Source organism: Heteronotia binoei, chromosome 15 (assembly GCF_032191835.1).
Source record: "Heteronotia binoei isolate CCM8104 ecotype False Entrance Well chromosome 15, APGP_CSIRO_Hbin_v1, whole genome shotgun sequence".
NCBI lineage: Eukaryota > Metazoa > Chordata > Lepidosauria > Squamata > Gekkonidae > Heteronotia > Heteronotia binoei.
In genome coordinates, this window is record NC_083237.1 from 3444344 (window position 1) to 3464336 (window position 19993).

Below are 19993 nucleotides of genomic sequence, written 5' to 3' on the forward strand. Positions count from 1 at the left end.
TAGAGTGTTGGACTGGATGGGCCTTTGGCCTGATCCAACACGGCTTCTCTTATGTTCTTATGTGACACAGAGTGCTGGACTGGAGGGGCCATTGGCCTGATCCAACATGGCTTCTCTTATGTTCTTATGTGACACAGAGTGTTGGACTGGATGGGCCTTTGGCCTGATCCAACATGGCTTCTCTTATGTTCTTATGTGACACAGAGTGTTGGACTGGAGGGGCCATTGGCCTGATCCAGCAGGGCTTCTCTTATGTTCTTATGTGACGCAGAGTGTTGGACTGGATGGGCCATTGGCCTGATCCAACAGGGCTTCTCTTATGTTCTTATGTGACCCAGAGTGTTGGACTGGATGGGCCTTTGGCCTGATCCAACATGGCTTCTCTTATGTTCTTATGAATGAGGGTGCTGCGGTCTGTGGCTTTCCTGGCAACAGGAACATGGCATCAATTGAGACCAAAAGGGGAAGGGAAGTATTTCTAGAGCAGCAAATTACTGGACCAGACCAAGACCTTTTTGTAGGGTTGCCAATCTCCAGATAGGGCCTGGAGATCCTCCAGAACGACATCTGCTCTCTAGATGCCAGAGATCAGCTCCAGGGGAGAAAATTGGTTGCTTTGTGGGGTGGGGCTGTATGGCATTACACCCTGTTGAGGTCTCTCCCCTCCCCAAACCCTGCCCTCTCCAGTCTCTCCCCTCCCCCCCAAATCTCCAGGAATTTCCCAACCAGGAGCTGACATCCCTGTTTTTTTTTCTCTTCCTGCCAGGAAAACAATCTGTCCTGCACTTGGTTCCTGTTCGCCAATCCAGTAGCAGTGAGTATCAGAGAATCACAGAGTTGGAAGGGACCTCCAAGGTCATCTAGTCCAACCCCCAGCACAAGGCAGGAAACTCACAAACACCTCCCCCACACATACATCCCCAGCGACCCCTGCTCCATGCCCAGAAGATGGCAACAAACCTCCTGGATCTGTAGCCAAACTGGCCTGGAGAAAAATTGATGCCGGACCCCAAAGTGGTGACCAGCATTTCCCTGGGTGTGTAAGAAGGGGCCACGAGAACTAAGCCCGGATGCAGCCCTTCCTGCCCGCCTTCTCATGAACCGCCTAAGTTCACAGAATCAGCAGATGGCCCTTTAGCCTCTGTTTGAAAACCTCCAAGGAAGGAGAGCCCACCACCTCCCAAGGAGGAAGCCTGTTCCACTGAGGAACCACTCTCGCTGTCTGGAAGTTCTACCTCATAGAATCCTAGAGTTGGAAGGGATCTCCAGGGTCATCTAGTCCAACCCCCTGCACAATGCAGGAAATCCACAAACACCTCCCCCTAAATTCACAGGATCTCCATTGCTGTCAGATGGCCATCCAGACTCTGTTTGAAAACCTTCAAGGAAGGAGAGCCCACCACCTCCCAAGGAGGAAGCCTGTTCCACTGAGGAACCGCTCTCGCTGTCTGGAAGTTAATCATAGAATCAGAGTTGGAAGGGACCTCCAGGGTCATCTAGTCCAACCCCCTGCACAATGCAGGAAACTCACAAACCCCTCCCCCTAAATTCCCAGGATCTCCATTGCTGTCAGATGGCCATATAGCCTCTGTTTGAAAACCTCCAAGGAAGGAGAGCCCACCACCTCCCAAGGAGGAAGCCTGTTCCACTGAGGAACTGCTCTCGTGGTCAGGAAGTTCTTCCTAACCATCACCCTTTGCAGTAGGGTAGGAGAGGCGTATGGATGGTTGCAGACGCACCTGGCACCTCCAGTGTGCATCATGAGACCTCATCCTACCCTCCGATGGAATGGGGCAGCTGCCAGGGCCCAGGGCTTCAGTTGAGGCCCGCTGCTGTCAAATTCTTCCCTCCCCCCAGCATAGCCTTTCCTTGCTTGCTCGCTGGTGAACGCCCAGCCGCCCATGCTCCCAGATGCACTCTCTTCCCAGAGGTGCCATGGGGAAAAGGGCTGCGGGCAGTGCTGAGGGCTGGGAGGGGGGCATGAGCAGGACACAGGAAGGATGCCTAGACAGGCAGTGAGACAAATGACATGGGTGAGTGGGGACGAAGGGAGCCCCTGGGGACTCTCTGCCCCAGGCCCCCCTTCCCCAAAAAATCTGGAACTGGCCCTGCAGGGCAGTTTCTAGAACCGGGGAAGCAAAAAGAGAGCTTTCTTTTGGAAACAGGGAGGGACAGAGAGGGGGCACCCAGGGTCACAGAAGAGGAATGCACATCCCACGCTCTGCTCTCCCCTCTCTGGCTCCTCCGAGATGTCTCTTCCATTTACTCTCCTGTCTTCTGCCTCTTTCTCTGAGTTTTGCTGACGCTCTCCAAACTTTCCCAGCCCCCCCCCCCCCGTTTGCTCTTGCAGACTTCTGGCCCTCCCACACACTGTCTCTTCCTTCTTGGGTCTCCTTCCCCTCCTCCCAGCTGCACCCCGGGTCCATTTTCGGCAGGCGCTCCCCTTTCTCGACTGTGGGTTTCTCTACTCCAGAGCTCCTGGTAGGACTGAAGAAGAAGATGATATTGGATTTATATCCCGCCCTCCACTCCAAAGAGTCTCAGAGCGGCTCACAATCTCCTTTCCCTTCCTCCCCCACAACAGACACCCTGTGAGGTAGATGAAGATATTGGATTTATATCCCGCCCTCCACTCCAAAGAGTCTCAGAGCGGCTCACAATCTCCTTTACCTTCCCCCCCCCACAACAGACACCCTGTGAGGTAGATGAAGATATTGGATTTATATCCCGCCCTCCACTCCGAAGAGTCTCAGAGCGGCTCACAATCTCCTTTACCTCCCCCCCCCCACAACAGACACCCTGTGAGGTAGATGAAGATATTGGATTTATATCCCGCCCTCCACTCCAAAGAGTCTCAGAGCGGCTCACAATCTCCTTTACCTTCCTCCCCCCCCCACAACAGACACCCTGTGAGGTAGATGAAGATATTGGATTTATATCCTGCCTTCCACTCCGAAGAGTCTCAGAGCAGCTCACAATCTCTTTTACCTTCCTCTTCCACAACAGGCACCCTGTGAGGTAGATGAAAATATTGGATTTATATCCCGTCCTCCACTCCGAAGAGTCTCAGAGCAGCTCACAATCTCCTTTCCCTTTCTCCCCCACAACAGACACCCTGTGAGGTGGGTGGGGCTGGAGAGGGCTCTCACAGCTGCTGCCCTTTCAAGGACAACTCCTGCAAGAGCTCTGGCTGACCCAAGGCCATGCTAGCAGGTGCAAGTGAAGGAGTGGGGAATCAAACCCGGTTCTCCCAGATAAGAGTCCGCGCACTTCACCACGACACCAAACTGGCTCTCCCATAGAGCTGAGGGCTGCCCTCTCTCCTTGCTCTCTTCCGCTGCCTGCTTTTCTGGCTCCAAGGCTCCTCTTCAATCTCCCCTCCAGCCTGTCCCCAAGAAATAGGTCCAACTCAAGAAATATCTGGTGACTTTGGGGGTGGAGCCAGGAGACTTTGGGGGTGGAGCCAGGAGCAAGGTTGTGACAAGCACGACTGAGCGCCAAAGGGAGTTCCGGCCATCACATTTAAAGGGACCGCACACCTCCCTCCATTTGGAAATAGTGGGTGATAGGAGCACCCTCTTTGGGAGCTCATAGAATTGGGTGCCCTAGTCCAATCTTTTTGAAACTGGGAGGTTGTTTTGAGGAGAGACACCAGATGCTATGCTACCAATGTGGTGCCTCTACTTCAAAAAACAGCCTCTCCCTGTGTCCCAGATGATCACGGCTTGATTCTCCATTATAACCTATGGCAGGGGTGGCCAACCGTAGCTCTCCAGATGTTTTTTTTTGCCTACAACTCCCATCAGCCCCAGCCATTGGCCCTGCTGACTGGGGCTGATGGGAGTTGTAGGCAAAAAAAATCTGGAGAGCTACCGTTGGCCACCCCTGACCTATGGGAACACCATCTTTACAACACATTCATAGAAGACCAACAAGGTTCAAAACGTGTCTGTTAGATTTCCAGGTTCTTGTGACGTCTTCGGAAGGGTGACGTCGCATCATGACATTTTTACGGCAGACTTTTGATGGGGTGGTTTGCCATTGCCTTCCCCAGTCATGTACACTTTCCCCCCAGCAAGTTGGGTCCTCATTTTACCAACCTCAAAAGGATGGAAGGCTGAGGCAACCTTGAGCCGGCTGTCTGAACCCAGCTTCTGCCAGGATAATGACCTCCAAAATGCCCATTGTTAACAACCACAGTCTTGCAAACTGAAGGTCATGGCTTTCATCCTTTCTTGTTTAGGGGAGGGATGGTGGTAGGGGAGGGACGGCGGCTCAGTGGCAGAGCATCTGCTTGGGAAGCAGAAGGTCCCAGGTTCAATCCTGGCATCTCCAACTAAAAAGAGTCCAGGCAAGTAGGCGTGAAAAACCTCAGCTTGAGACCCTGGAGAGCCACTGCTGGTCAGGGGAGGGACGGTGGCTCAGTGGCAGAGCATCTGCTTGGGAAGCGGAAGGTCCCAGGTTCAATCCCTGGCATCTCCACTAAAAAAGGGTACAGGCAAGTAGGCGTGCAAAACCTCAGCTTGAGACCCCGGAGAGCCGCTGCCAGTCTGAGCAGACAAGGCTGACTTGGATGGACCCAGAGTCTGATTCAGTATAAGGCAGCTTCATATGTTCATTTGAACCTGGTTTTAAGGGAGGGACGGTGGCTCAGTGGCAGAGCATCTGCTTGGGAAGCAGAAGGTCCCAGGTTCAATCCCCAGCATCTCCACTAAAAAAGGGCCCAGGCAAGTAGGCGTGAAAAACCTCAGCTTGAGACCCTGGAGAGCCACTGCCAGTCTGAGTAGACAAGACTGACTTTGATGGACCAAAGAGGGTCTGATTCAGTAGAAGGCAGCTTCATATGTTAATTTTTCTGTATCTCATTCTATCAGCTTTTCTGCTAGGTCACACTCTTTCCCTTTGTTTCCATTTCCATATAGAAGCCAAGCACAAAACCCCAAACATTCCTGCTTTCCCAAGCCTCTGCCCCTTTTCCTCTGGAATTTGCCCGCTTCTCCGCAATTACGTCCACCTCTTCTTCCAAGTGTTCAGCCTCGGCCTTGCTCTCTTCCTCTCTTTTTTTAGAAAACTGTGGGTAGGGCTTTTGAATATAATGACTGTAGGGCACCTAGACGCTGAGACGTGTGTAAATTATTTAGATTATTTGCAAGCGTGGCCGTAAACACTTAATTCTTCAACTACTGGCACTGCACAGACGGGCAGATTTATTGAGGCGGAAACGTTTGTGGACTAGAGCCCATTCGTCAGCCATCCAAAGCCTGTTGTTAGAGGGCAGAAAAACAAACATAGCTTAGAAGACATTTTTAGATGCCTCCCGCCCAAGTGCCAAAAGGACCACGGTTTGCCACAGCAGCTGGCATTGCTGATAACAGCTGTCTTCCGAGCTTTCCTTTGCCGACAGAAGCCGAGAATACTTCTCGATTAGAATCCTGATAACTTCCCAGCCGCCTGTTTCACGTTGGAATCTCCCTTTGTTGACGCATGACGGCTTTCAGGTTGGCAGCAGAGGATTCCGAACCAAAGGCTTTACCGCTTGAATTTCAGCCTGTACGTGAAGCTGCCGAAAGCAAGGATGTCACAACAGGGCACCCTTTCCACAGTAGGCGTCTCTGTTGGTCAGCCAAGGACTGGAATGCAATCTGACCATTGTTTTTCCTGCCCTCTTCAGGCGACGGGGAAACCACAGAGATCTGGTGGGAGACCTTCCTCCACCAGGGCCGGGCCTTGGAACTGAGTGGCCGAGATGTCATTGTGAAGAACTCGGGGCTTTATTTCATTTACAGCCAGGTAAGGATGCAGATTTACCCAGACTAGTCTGATAACCTTGGCAGGGTTGGCCCTGATCAGTATGCAGATGGGAGATCACCAAGAACGGATAAAAGGAGGTACTTCTTCACAAAAAGGGTGATTAACATGTGGAATTCACTGCCACAGGAGGTGGTGGCGGCTACAAGCATAGCCAGCTTCAAGAGAGGGTTAGATAAAAATATGGAGCAGAGGTCCATCAGTGGCTATTATCCACAGTGTGTATATATATAAATTTTTGGCCACATGGCTTCTATGATGTTCTTATGTGACACAGAGTGTTGGACTGGATGGGCCATTGGCCTGATCCAACATGGCTTCTCTTTATGTTCTTATGTGACACAGAGTGTTGGACTGGATGGGCCATTGGCCTGATCCAACATGGCTTCTCTTTATGTTCTTATGTGACACAGAGTGTTGGACTGGATGGGCCATTGGCCTGATCCAACATGGCTTCTCTTTATGTTCTTATGTGACACAGAGTGCTGGACTGGATGGGCCTTTGGCCTGACCCAACATGGCTTCTCTTTATGTTCTTCTGTGACACAGAGTGCTGGACTGGATGGGCCATTGGCCTGATCCAACATGGCTTCTCTTATGTTCTTATTAAGCCCAGGGTTACTATGCAGAGGCAAGCAATAGCAAACCAACCTGGTCAGGATCACAGTGCATGGGACCCTGACCATTGCTTCAGTTCATCTGTGAGCCCACACTTCCAGCACTGGTAGAAAGGTAGGGTCAGTACAATATTGCCTGGCCACTTTCTTCTTCTTCATCTCCTCCTTCTCCTCCAACTTATTGAGCAGTCAGGTGAGAACGGATAAAAGGGTGATTAACACCTGGAATTCACTGCCACAGGAGGTGGTGGCGGCTACAAGCATAGCCAGCTTCAAGAGTGAATTGATAAACATACAGAGCAGAGGTCCATCAGTGGCTATTAGCCACAGGGTATTGATGGAACTCTATGTCGGGGGCAAGTGATGCTCTGTATTTTTGGTGCTGGGGGGGCACAGTAGGAAGGCTTCTAGTGTCCTTGCCCCACTGATGGACTTCCTGATGGCACCTGTTGGTTTTTTTGGCCACTGTGTGACACAGAGTGGTGGACTGGATGGGCCATTGGCCTGATCCAAAATGGGTTCTCTTATGTTCTTACGTGACACAGAGTGTTGAATGGGATGGGCCATTGGCCTGATCCAACATGGCTTCTATGATGTTCTTATGTGACACAGAGTGTTAGACTGGATGGGCCATTGGCCTGATTCAACAGGGCTTCTCTTATGTGACACAGAGTGTTGGACTGGATGGACCATTGGCCTGATCCAACATGGCTTCTCTTATGTTCTTATGTGACACAGAGTGTTGGACTGGATGGGCCATTGGCCTGATCCAACATGGCTCCACTTGTTCTTATGTGACACAGAGTGTTGGACTGGATGGACCATTGGCCTGATCCAACATGGCTTCTCTTATGTTCTTATGTGACCCAGAGTGTTGGACTGGATGGGCCACTGGCCTGATTCAACAGGGCTTCTCTTATGTGACACAGAGTGTTGGACTGGATGGACCATTGGCCTGATCCAACATGGCTTCTCTTATGTTCTTATGTGACACAGAGTGTTGGACTGGATGGGCCATTGGCCTGATCCAACATGGCTTCTCTTATGTTCTTATGTGACCCATAGTGTTGGACTGGATGGGCCACTGGCCTGATTCAACAGGGCTTCTCTTATGTTCTTATGTGACCCAGAGTGCTGGACTGGATGGGCCACTGGCCTGATCCAACAGGGCTTCTCTTATGTTCTTATGTGACCCAGAGTGTTGGACTGGATGGGCCACTGGCCTGATTCAACAGGGCTTCTCTTATATGACACAGAGTGTTGGACTGGATGGACCATTGGCCTGATCCAACATGGCTTCTCTTATGTTCTTATGTGACACAGAGTGTTGGACTGGATGGGCCATTGGCCTGATCCAACAGGGCTTCTCTTATGTTCTTATGTGACCCAGAGTGTTGGACTGGATGGGCCACTGGCCTGATTCAACAGGGCTTCTCTTATGTTCTTATGTGACCCAGAGTGCTGGACTGGATGGGCCACTGGCCTGATCCAACAGGGCTTCTCTTATGTTCTTATGTGACCCAGAGTGTTGGACTGGATGGGCCACTGGCCTGATCCAACATGGCTTCTCTTCTGTTGTTGTGTCCCTCCTCCATCCAGGTGCTGTTTCACGACCACACCTTCACGATGGGGCAGGAGCTGCGGCGACTGGGGCTGGAGGGGCAGGATCAGACCTTGTTCCGCTGCATCCAGAGCATGCCGGCCAACCTGGACCAGGCCTATAACACTTGCTACAGTGGAGGTGAGGGAAGAAACGGTAGTCAGGGCCAGTTTGGGAAGAGGAGGCAAGACGGGTTAAAAGCCACAGTGCCTGTGGTATGGGGAGGGGAGATGATATGGTGAGTTGGAGGTGCTGGGAATGATGCTGGGAAGCTTCACCTGTTGAATTTCTGCAAGCCAGTCAGCTGACAGAGGCTTGGGAGCCCTGGGAAAGGGGGAAATGTCAGTCATCCATATCTCTTGATGGCACTAGGAGAATCTATTCCATGCCGCTCTTTTCTTCTGAAATCAAATACTTTCCAAAGCACCTCTGTGTTATTGAGAGGAGAGGGACGGGACGGTGGCTCAGTGGTAGAGCATCTGCTTGGGAAGCAGAAGGTCCCAGGTTCAATCCCCGGCATCTCCAAAAAAGGGTCCAGGCAAATAGGTGTGAAAAACCTCAGCTGGAGACCCTGGAGAGCCGCTGCCAGTCTGAGAAGACAATACTGACTTTGATGGGTCTGATTCAGTAGAAGGCAGCTTCATATGTTTATATGTTCAGCTCCAGCCCTGACTTGGGAGGCCCAGGCTAGCCTGATCTCATCAGATCTTGGAAGCTAAGCAGAGTCAGCCCTAGTTAGTACCTGGATGGGAGACTACCTTGGAATACCAGAGCTGGAGGCAGGGGCAGGCTTTATTCAGCAGCTTCCTCTCTGCATACCCTGTAGGCCCCCAGTAGGGGCTAGTCACCAGAGGTCACTATGACTTCCAGGAGTACACACACACACTCTCTCTCTGCAAAAAGTGCAAAGAGGGAAGGAGAGATCCAGGAATCTCAAAGATATTCGCTCTTAGAATGAAGGGGCTTCAGACAGAAGATACAGACAATTGTGCAGGTGTACAATTTAAGCCCCATGGTGCAGAGTGGTAAAGCTGCAGTACTGCAGTCTGAACTCTCTGCTCACAACCTGCGTTCGATCCTGGCGGAAGCTGGGTTCAGGTAGCTGACTCCAGGTCGACTCAGCCTTCCATCCTTCTGAGGTAAGTCAAATGAGTCCCCAGCTTGCTGGAAGGAAAGTGTAGATGACTGGGGAAGGCCATAGGAAACCACCCCGTCAAAAGTCGGCCGTGATGTGACATCTCCCCAGAGTCAGAAACGACTGGGGCTTGCACAGGGGACTACCTTGACCTTTTTTTACAATTCAGCAGAGAGAGATTCTCAGCTCTAAACTAAAAAGAGCTTGTTGGACTGTCTTCAGGCTGCAGAGACATTTGAAAATATCAGTGCCTCCAAGAGAGCAGGACTTCTACTAGGAGAACCTGGGGGGGAGGCAGCTTGGCAGAACTTCTCTTCCTCCTCCAAAGGGTTAACAGCTGAATGGCAGGGGGAACTATCCACAACCTTTGCGTGTCCTTGAAAGAAGATGCAAGATCTCTCTTTTCTCGCCCAGGATCCCTTGCAAGGGAGTCCCACAGAGGATTAGTAGCGTGCAAAAAGTCCCAAGGGGAATCCCCAGCATCTCCCGTTAAAAGATCTGCCAGTAGGAGACAGACCCAGCCAAACACCACAACCCTGGCTGTTTGCAGGTACAGGCCGGATCCTGCCCACCAGCCTCTCTTCTGCACTCTGGTCTACGGTGTACCAGAAGCCAAGCCGATGAGAATTTCAGAACTGGGCTGTCCCCCAGCACTATTGCAAACACGTAAAATCCAGGAGACCTACGACAAAGGCAGTGCGACTTAGCAATGGTAATCCATGCTATGGTCACCTCGAGAATAGATTGCTGTAATGCCCTCTACATGGGGCTGCCTTTGACTCTGAAACTGCAGCTAGCGCAGAACGCTGCAGTGCGTTGTTAATGGGGCTCCCTCAATGGGAGCACATTCAACCAGTGCTGAGAAATGGGAGCACATCTCCAACTAAAAAGTGTTCAGGCAAATAGGCATGAAAAACCTCAGCAGGAGACCCTGGAGAGCCACTGCCAGTCTGAGTAGACAAGACTGACTTTGATGGGCCCAGGGTCTGATTCAGTAGAAGGCAGCTTCTTATGGTCATATAGAGTAGCGGACTGAGATGGTCGGATTCAGTATGAGGCAGCTTCAAATGTACCTGTGCAGAACTTAACTAAACCCTGTCCAAAGTTGGGACCTTTGAGCGGATGGCTTTTTTTTTCTCCTTCTAGGTATATTCCACCTGCAGCAGGGAGACCGTGTGAACTTGAGCATCCCACGGTTCAACGCTTCTTTCATCATGAGTCCTCATGGAACTTTCTTAGGGCTGCTCCGTCTATAGCGGAGGTAGCTGGCAAGCACAATCCCCATGTGTGCGCGCAGACACAGAGACGGTGGGACAAGCGAGCTGTCCTTTGAAGAAAGAAATCTGGTGGAGTCGAGAACTCTAGGGGCACCACGGAGATGGCAGGCAGGCCCATTTCAAGGGTCGAGCACTACAGCCACACACCTAGCAATGACAGGAGGCCAACGCCCAGGGCTTCCGTCCTAGTAGCAGGAAACAGAAAGGATCCTCTAGACATGGCCCATTTACATTTACAGATTAGGGTTGCCAAGTCCAATTCAAGAAATATCTGGGGACTTGGGGGTGGAGCCAGGAGACTTTGGGGGTGGAGCCAGGAGACATTGGGGTGGAGCCAAGAGCAAGGGTGTGACAAGCATAATTGAACTCCAAATGGAGTTCTGGCCATCACATTTAAAGGGACTGCACACCTTTTCAATGCCTTCCTTCCATAGGAAATAATGAAGGATCGGGGCACCTTCTTTTGGGGTTCATAGAATTGGACGCCCTGGTCCAATCTTTTTGAAACCTGGGGGGTATTTGGGGGAGAGGCAACAGATTCTATACTGAAAACTTGGTGCCTCTGCCTCACAAAACAGCCCCTCCAGAGCCCCAGATCCCACGGATCAATTCTCCATTATTTTGTATGGGAATAGATCTCTATAGGGAATAATAGAGTTCCCAGCAGACATTTCCCTCCCCTCCCCCTGCTTTCTGATGACCCTGAAGCGGGGGGAGGGCCTCCAAACCGGCAACCCTATTACAGATGTTTAATTATTATTTTTATAGTGATTATATACAGTATCATACTCCAAATGCGAGAAGCGACTAAACATAATAAAGGATTAGCTACAAAAGAATTCTGCTCCACGTTCCTTTCAGACCTTATTAGGAGAGTTCCTGCTGCAATACTACAAAGTTGAAGTCCGGTAGCATCTTTAAGACCAACGAAGCTTTATTGAGAATGTCAGCTTTCGTGTGCTAAAAGCACACTTCATCAGATAATGAAGTGGGGGTACAGTGAGGAGTGCTACATATAGCTTGTGGGTAGCAGTTAAGCATGCAAAATTAAAATCCGATGACAAGATAATGAAATTAACAAACGGAAAGAATAACAGTTTGGTCTGGATAGTATAAGTTGTGTGGGAAAACAGCAAAAAGCAATAAACGTGTCAGAATTGAAGAATTATTGTGTGAATGGTCGTAAATGTTACTTACACTGTTTCTCCTCAAGCACGTGTTAAACTGAGAACATCTTTTTCTCAGAGGTGTTTCTGTCCACCCAATATACTTTTTAACAAGTAGCACAGCATTATAAATATCATTCCAGATACAAAAAAAGAATACATTAGAACACAGTGGAAGAAGGGTTTAGCATTTGTGATGAGACAAACAGCCAATATCCCTTATTCCAGTTTGTCAGTACAAAAAAGATATTATTCTGATACACTGTTCTAAAAGAGAAATACATTGGAATCAAGAGGATGTATGGCTCTACTTGGTGAGAATGGGTTTAGCATATGTTATGAGATAAGAAGCCAATATCCCTGTTCAGTCCCGGAGAGGCGTTTGTTCCAAGTTGGATAATAACTTGTAATTCAGCAGTTTCCCTTTCTGCTCTGCTCTTGAAGTTTCTTTGCAGTAAAACAGCTACTTTGAAGTCACCCAATGAATACAGATAAAAAGTTAAAACGGATAAAAGGAAGTACTTCTTCACCCAAAGGGTGATTAACATGTGGAAATCACTGCCACGGGAGGTGGTGGTGGCCACAAGCATAGCCACCTTCAAGAGGGGTTTAGATAAAAATATGGAACACAGGTCCATCAGTGGCTATTAGCCACAGTGTGTGTCTGTGTGCTGTGTGTGTGTGTGTGTGTATATATATATATATATATATATATATATCTCGGCTTGGCTTCGCGAACGAAGATTTAAGAAGGCTGCAATAGTCCACGTTTGCTGCAGGCTCGCTGGTGGCTGACAAGACCAATGTGGGACAGGCAGGTCCGGCCACAGCGGCTGCAGGGAAAAGTCTGATTTAGGGTTGGTCCTGTAGCAGTGCGATTCTTCCTCAATCTCCTTTTGTCCTCAAGACCAGCTATGCGTGTGTTCTCAAAGGAAGAGACAGCCTGGTGGATGGTGTGCCTCCATGCTTTGCGATCTGAGGCTAGGTCAGACCACTGGTGATGGTTGATGTGACAGGTGCTAAGGGATTTCTTCAAGGAGTCCTTGTACCTCTTCTTTGGTGCCCCTCTATTTCGATGGCCGGTGGAGAGTTCGCCATACAGGGCAATCTTGGGAAGGCGGTGGTTTTCCATCCTAGAAATATGCCCTGCCCAACGCAGCTGCGTCTTCAACAGCAGTGCCTCGATGCTGGTAACCTCTGCCCACTTGAGGACTTCAGTGTTGGTCACAAAGTCACTCCAGTGGATGTTGAGGATGGTGCGAAGGCAGCGCTGATGAAAGCGCTCAAGGAGTCGCAGGTGATGACGGTATAAAACCCACGATTCGGAGCCATAGATGAGGGTTGTCATCACAACCGCTTTGTAAACATTGATCTTTGTGCCTTTTTTCAGATGCTTGTTGCTCCACACTCTTTTGTGCAGTCGGCCAAATGCACGGTTTGCCTTTGCCAGCCTGTTGTCAATCTCCTTGTCGATCTTGGCATCTGAGGAGATGATGCACCCCAGGTAGCTGAACTGCTGGACTGTCTTCAGAACTGATTCACCCACAGTGATGCAGGGAGGGTGATAATCTTCCTGGGGTGCAGGCTGGTGGAGAACTTCTGTCTTCTTCAGACTAACTTCTAGGCCGAATAGCTTGGCAGCCTCTGCAAAGCAGGACGTCATATGCTGCAGAGCTGATACCGAGTGGGAGACGAGTGCAGCATCATCAGCAAACAGTAGCTCTCGGATGAGTTTTTCCATTGTCTTGGAGTGTGCCTTTAGTCGCCTCAGGTTGAACAGGCTGCCATCGGTCCGATAGCGGATGTAGACACCATCGTCCTCATCTAGATCTACTGCGGCTCTTTGAAGCATCATGCTAAAGAAGATCGTAAAGAGAGTTGGCGCGAGAACGCAGCCTTGCTTTACACCTGTGCCTATAGGGAAGGGCTCCGAGAGGTCATTGCAGTGTCTGACTTGGCCTCGCTGGTCTTCGTGTAGCTGGATGATCATGCTGAGGAACCTTGGGGGACATCCTAAACGTTCCAAGATTTGCCACAGGCCTTTCCTGCTAACGGTATCGAAAGCTTTGGTAAGGTCGACAAAAGTCACATACAGACCCTTGTTCTGTTCCCTGCATTTCTCTTGGAGCTGCCTGAGAACAAATACCATGTCGGTGGTGCTCCTGTTAGCTCTGAAGCCGCACTGGCTCTCTGGGAGGAGTTCTTCTGCAATGGTGGGCACCAGTCTGTTCAGGAGTATTCTGGCAAGGATTTTGCCTGCGATGGAGAGCAGGGTTATCCCCCGGTAGTTGGAGCAGTCTGACTTTTCCCCTTTGTTCTTGTATAGGGTGATGATGATTGCATCACGAAAGTCCTGTGGTAATTTGCCTTGTTCCCAGCAGGTGACAAGTACTTTGTGAAGTGAGCTATGTAGTACTGTGCCCCCATGCTTCCAGATCTCTGGTGGAATTCCATCAACTCCTGCTGCCTTGACACTTTTCAGTTGCTTGATGGCTTTAACAGTCTCTTCTAGGGTGGGGATCTCATCCAACTCTGTTTTCACCGGTTGAAGTGGGGTGAGGTGGATTGCTGAATCTTGAACTACGCGGTTGGCACTGAAGAGAACCTGAAAATACTCCGACCACCGGTTCAGTATGGATGCCTTGTCTGTGAGGAGCACTTGGCCGTCTGCACTATGCAAGGGACTCTGAGCCTGATATGATGGACCATATACTGCCTTCAGGGCTTCGTAGAACCCTCTTAAATCACCAGTGTCTGCACACAGCTGGGTTCTCTCTGCAAGCTTGGTCCACCACTCGTTCTGAATGTCTCGAAGCTTGCGCTGGAGGTTGCTACATGCAGCGCGAAATGTTGCTTTTTTCCCAGGGCAGGAGGGCTGAGCAAGATGTGCTTGGTAGGCAGATCTCTTTTTTGCCAGTAATTCTTGGATCTCTTGATTGTTCTCATCAAACCAGTCCTTGTTCTTCCTTGTGGAGAACCCGAGGACTTCTTCAGAGATCTGCAGGACGGTAGTTTTTAGGTGTTCCCAGAGTGCTTCTGGAGAAGGGTCTGTGGGGCAACTGAGGTCCTCAATTCTTGACTGGAGTTTTGCCTGGAAGGCAGCTTTAACTTCGGTTGACTGGAGGCTGCCAACCTGAAACTTCCTCCGAGGGATACCTCCTCTCCTGGGTGTGGGTTTAAAGTGAAGACGGAGATTGCAGCGTACAAGACGATGATCCGTATGACATTCTGCGCTGGGCATTACTCGGGTGTGTAAGACATCTCGAAGGTCTCTCTGGCGCACCAGAATGTAGTCGATAAGGTGCCAGTGCTTGGACCGTGGGTGCATCCAGGTTGTCTTCAGACTGTTCTTCTGCTGGAAGATAGTGTTGGTGATGGTGAGCTCCATGCAGAATTCTAGCAGGAGGCGCCCGTTGTCATTGCAGTTGCCAATGCCGTGTTTGCCAAGTACTCCTTTCCAGGCTTCCGAGTCTTTACCTACTCTGGCATTGAAGTCGCCAAGGATGATCACCTTGTCCTCTGTAGGGGTCTTCCGTACGAGGTTGCGTAGATCAGCATAGAACTTGTTCTTTTCTGCAGGATCTGCTTGAAGGGTTGGGGCATACACACTGAAGAGTGTTGCATGCTGCTTGTTTTGAAGTGGGAGGCGCATGGACATGATGCGATCTGAGTGACCTGTTGGAAGGTTTTCGAGTTTGGAGGCAATGGAGTTCCTGACCATGAAGCCAACGCCAGAAAGGCGGCTCTCAGCCTTTGACTTACCCGACCAGTAGAGGGTATAGCCAGCACCGTGTTCTTGAAGACTACCTTCCTCAGGGAAACGGACCTCACTGAGAGCTGCTATGTCGATATTCAACCTGAGAAGTTCGTGGGCAACTAGAGCAGAGCGTCGTTCAGGGCGACCACTGCCTACTGTGTCAAGCATGGTTCTGATGTTCCAACACGCAAGCTTTAGTCTTTGCACACTTTGTGAGGCAGGTGCATGCCTTTTCTTTGTTGTTATTTTTCGACCGCAAGTAAGGATGCCCGTTGACCGCAGCTAGCCAACTGGGGTGGGGGAGACGAGCTTTGTTTAGGCCACCTTTTCTAGGCCCCTCTCCGTGTGGAGCAAGCAGTGCTGTCCCTAGATAAGGCTGCTTGGTCGTTCAGGGTGCTGCCGAAAGATGCTTTCGTCTCCGGGTTAGCATCAGGCGACCAATATCCTGAACCGCCTACATGCAGGATCGGGACTGCGGCTTCCAGTGGCACCTTCCACCTGCCGTTTCGCCCCTTGCCTATCGCTGCAGGACTTGATGCGTTGTGGGTTGTGTGTGTGGATATGCCCTTCAGGCCTGCGCAGAGGAATTTTTTAGGTGAAGCGCAGTGTGCGCGGTACTGGCTCCACCCTTTCACCTGGGGGTCATCTGCCATGGCCCAGTAAGCCGGGACGCCGGCAGCGAGTCCTCCAGGTGGTAGGTGTTACATTAACGAGCTCTATCTGCCCGGGTTTGATGTTAGAGTTTTCCTTCTCTTAGGCTGACGAGGTTGGTGGGCCCAGCCTGCCCATCCGGTTATACCGCCGGACAATTCGGTCGCACCATGACGTAGCAAACTCTGTGAAAACGGGGGGGACCAGCGAGAAGGTGTTGCTACGGATGCAGTAATGCAGGAGAGGCCATTGCAGTGACCATCTGCCAGGCATAGCCAGACAGTGACCACGCGGCGTTCACTACACTGGGAGAGGAGAGGCTATGTATTGCGCATGCACTTTCCCTGGGGGGGGGTAGGATTCCCAGAGGGAGCCCACCCCCCACCACCCCCATATATATATATATATATTTGGCTGCTGTGTGACACAGAATGTTGGACTGGATGGGCCATTGGCCTGATCTAACATGGCTTCTCTTATGTTCTTAATACCCTGGAAGGCTGAAGTGTTCTCCAACAGGGTTCTCAGTTTTGTAATTCCTCATGTCAGATTTGTGTCCATTTATCCTTCAGTATAGGGCTTGTCTTGTTTGCCCTATAGAGAGAACTGAAGGGGATTGTAGGCATTTAATGGCATAATGTTGGAAGTTGAGGAAGTGAATGAGCCTAAGATGCTGTAGTTAATGCTGTTCACCCAATTGACTTTATGGAGTCCAAGTAGTCGTACCTGGGACAGGCTGCAAGACACCCCCACCCCCCCCACACTTTTAGGTGGGTAGCCATGTTTGTCTGAAGCAGCAGAACAAAATTTGAGTCCAGTGGCACCTTTAAGACCACCACCAAAGTTTTATTCAAGGTGTAAGCTTCCATGAGCTTGCACACAAAAGCTTATACTTTGAATAAAACTTTGTTGATGGTCTCAAAGGTGCCACTGGAAACACACACATCCCCCACCCTCTTTTCAGGACAAGTAACACAGGGCAGCTAAAGTCCCGCTCAGATGGTCGCGTGACAGCAATGCCAATTCTGTGAACTTAAAAATGCTGATTCTGTGAATTAGGCAGATCACGAGAAGGAAGGCAGGAAAGGTTGCATCAGGGCTTCGTTCTCGTGGTCCTTTTTTACATGCTCAGGGAAACGCAGTCCGCGGCTTTGGAGTCAGGAAGCAATAGTCTCCAAGACGGTTTGGCCAGGGATCTCGAATGGGTTTGTTTTTGCTGCCTCCTGGGCGTGGAATAGAAGCCAATATCCCTGTTCAGTCCTGGGGAGGTGTTTGTTCCAAGTTTGATAATAACTTGTAATTCAGCAGTTTCCCTTTCTGCTCTGTATTTGTGTGTGAGGGGGGGGGGGGGGCTGTACTTGTGTATTTCCTACATTGTGCAGAGTTGGACCAGAGGACCCTAGAGGTCCCTTACAACTCTACACAGCGCTTGAGACTTGCGCGCGGGGGCTGGGTTACAAACACCCTGCAATGAGAAAGCCAGCACAAGAGAAGATATTTCTTTTGCTCTGCCAGTCTTCCAGTTGCAAGGAGTTGCCTATGCAATGCATGGCGAAATCCACCACGCGCAGTCTGAAGCCCTCCATGCCGACCTGACTTTGCCCACTGCACGTGTGAACGAGGGTTTCCCCGTGTTTGCCTGGGGCTGCAGACGGACAACGACCCCTTCTCCGTTGCCCTATGGACAGCAACCAAAATATAAAACAAGATCTCGCGAGATTTGAGACGCGGGGGGGGGGGTTTGACTCTGGCATTAGACTCTCGCGATAACCGCGAGCAGGCAAGAAGCGGGGCCATAGAAGACACAGGAAGAAGCATACCGATTCCCGTCTTCAGATCACGCGAGATGTGCGGCGCGAATTTCCGAGAAGCGGCGGCTATTGGCGCGCAGGTGCCGGGGCGTCGCTCTAGGCCGGTGCAGCTCTATAATGAAAAGCCTCTATGCTTTGCATTGGAGAGGGAAACGCCGGTCAATTGCAAGCCGGAAGTAGAGGCCAGATCGGGTATTGTGCCATAGAGTTTAGAGGAGAGGGTAGAGTAGCCCAGGGGTGGCCAACGGTAGCTCTCCAGAAGTTTTTTGCCTACAACTCCCATCAGCCCCAGCCATCGGACATGCTGGCTGGAGCTGATGGGAGTTGTAGGCAAAAACATCTGGAGAGCTACCGTTGGCCACCCCTGGAGTAGCCCATAAGCAGCGCCTGGCCAGCTGTTGCCTTGTTTTAGCTGCTTAACGTTGCAAACGGTCGTGTAGAGTTTGCACGTGAACGAACCACAAGCACGTCTGCATTTAGCTGAGGGTCGGGCAGAGGAGCAAGCCATTTAATGTCATGAAGCCATTTAATGTGCCTCTTGCGATTCCTTCCTTTCAAAGGATTTTTACCATAAAACTTAGGGCTTTTAAAAAAAAATACAAGGAGCAGAAGAGACGATTTCTACCCCGTCCTTCACTCCGAGTCTGAGAGCAGCTTCCAGTCTCCTTTCCCTTTCTCTCCCCACAACAGACACCCTCCTTGTGAGGCTGAGAGAGCGCTGAGAGAACTGCGACGGGCCCAAGGTCACCCAGCTGGCTGCATGTGCAGGAAGAATGAGGACTCGAACCTGGTTCTCAGATTAGAGTCCCCCACTGTTGACTACTACATCAAACTGGCTTTATATCTATAAATGATATGGATTCCACAAGAGCAGCACAGCCATGCTTGTGTGCCGCTTCTGCATGTTCCACCCTGTTTGTTGGGGTTGCCAACTCTGGGTTGAGAAATACCTGGAGACTTTTTTGAGGAGAGTGGAGCCTGGAGGGAAGGGAGGGAGGAGAGCCAGTTTGGTGTAGTGGTGAAGTTTGCGGACTCTTATCTGGGAGAACTGGGTTTGATTCCCCACTCCTCCACTTGCACCTGCTAGCATGGCCTTGGGTCAGCCATAGCTCTGGCAGAGGTTGTCCTTGAAAGGGCAGCTTCTGTGAGAGCTCTCTCAGCCCCCCCCCCCACCTCACAGGGTGTCTGTTGTGGGGGAGGAAGGGAAAGGAGATTGTGAGCCGCTCTGAGACTCTTCGGAGTGGAGGGCGGGATATAAATCCAATATCTTCATCTTCCTCACAGGGTGTCTGTTGGATATAAATCCAATATCTTCATCTACCTCACAGGGTGTCTGTTGTGGGGGAGGAAGGGAAAGGAGATTGTGAGCCGCTCTGAGACTCTTCGGAGTGGAGGGCGGGATATAAATCCAATATCTTCTATCTTCTAGCTCAGCAGAGCACAAAGCCGGGAGTCCCTGCTCCAAAGCAGCCATTTTTCCACCAGGGATCTTGGCCGTCTGGTGTTCAGCTGTAATAGCGGGGGCTCACCCGGTACCACCAGCGGGGCTGGCAACAATGTTCTTTCTAAGCCGCGGAGTCTTGTGAGCAAAAACTCTACTTTGTGAGCGACTGGCATTAACGTTAGATCCGAGTGGGCAGCCGTGTTGGTCTGAAGCAATAGAACAAAGCAGTAGACAAGTCCCGCCGTTAAGACCAACTATGTTTTATTCAGAGTGTCAGCTTTCGTATGCAGCGGTCTGATGAAGCCTTGTCTTGTCAAGACAGTGAGCGATTGCAATTAAAAAGGCCAACGCCATGCTGGGAATTATTAGGAAGGGAATTGAAAACAAATCAGCCAGTATCATAATGCCCCTGTATAAATCGATGGTGCGGTCTCATTTGGAGTACTGTGTGCAATTCTGGTCACCGCACCTCAAAAAGGATATTATAGCATTGGAAAAAGTCCAGAAAAGGGCAACTAAAATTATTAAAGGTTTGGAACAGTTTCCCTATGAAGAAAGGTTGAAACGCTTAGGGCTCTTTAGCTTGGAGAAACGTCGACTGCGGGGTGACATGATAGAGGTTTGCAAGATTATGGATGGGATGGAGAAAGTAGAGAAAGAAGTCCTTTTCTCCCTTTCTCACAATACAAGAACTCGTGGGCACTCAATGAAATTGCTGAGCAGTCAG

At 50.5% G+C, this 19993-nt stretch overlaps 1 protein-coding gene across 1 annotated transcript in view; it reads left to right on the top strand.

Moving 5' to 3' along the window:
* Nucleotides 1-10459, top strand: part of TNFSF12 (TNF superfamily member 12) — a 47885-nt gene extending 37426 nt beyond the window's left edge. Inside the window, exons 11-14 of the mRNA XM_060256493.1 lie at nt 767-814; nt 5672-5790; nt 8025-8166; nt 10307-10459. Coding sequence (XP_060112476.1) covers nt 767-814; nt 5672-5790; nt 8025-8166; nt 10307-10416 — 419 coding nt within the window. The 3' untranslated portion in view covers nt 10417-10459. The remainder of the gene's footprint in view (nt 1-766; nt 815-5671; nt 5791-8024; nt 8167-10306) is intronic.
* Nucleotides 10460-19993: the final 9534 nt, after the last annotated feature.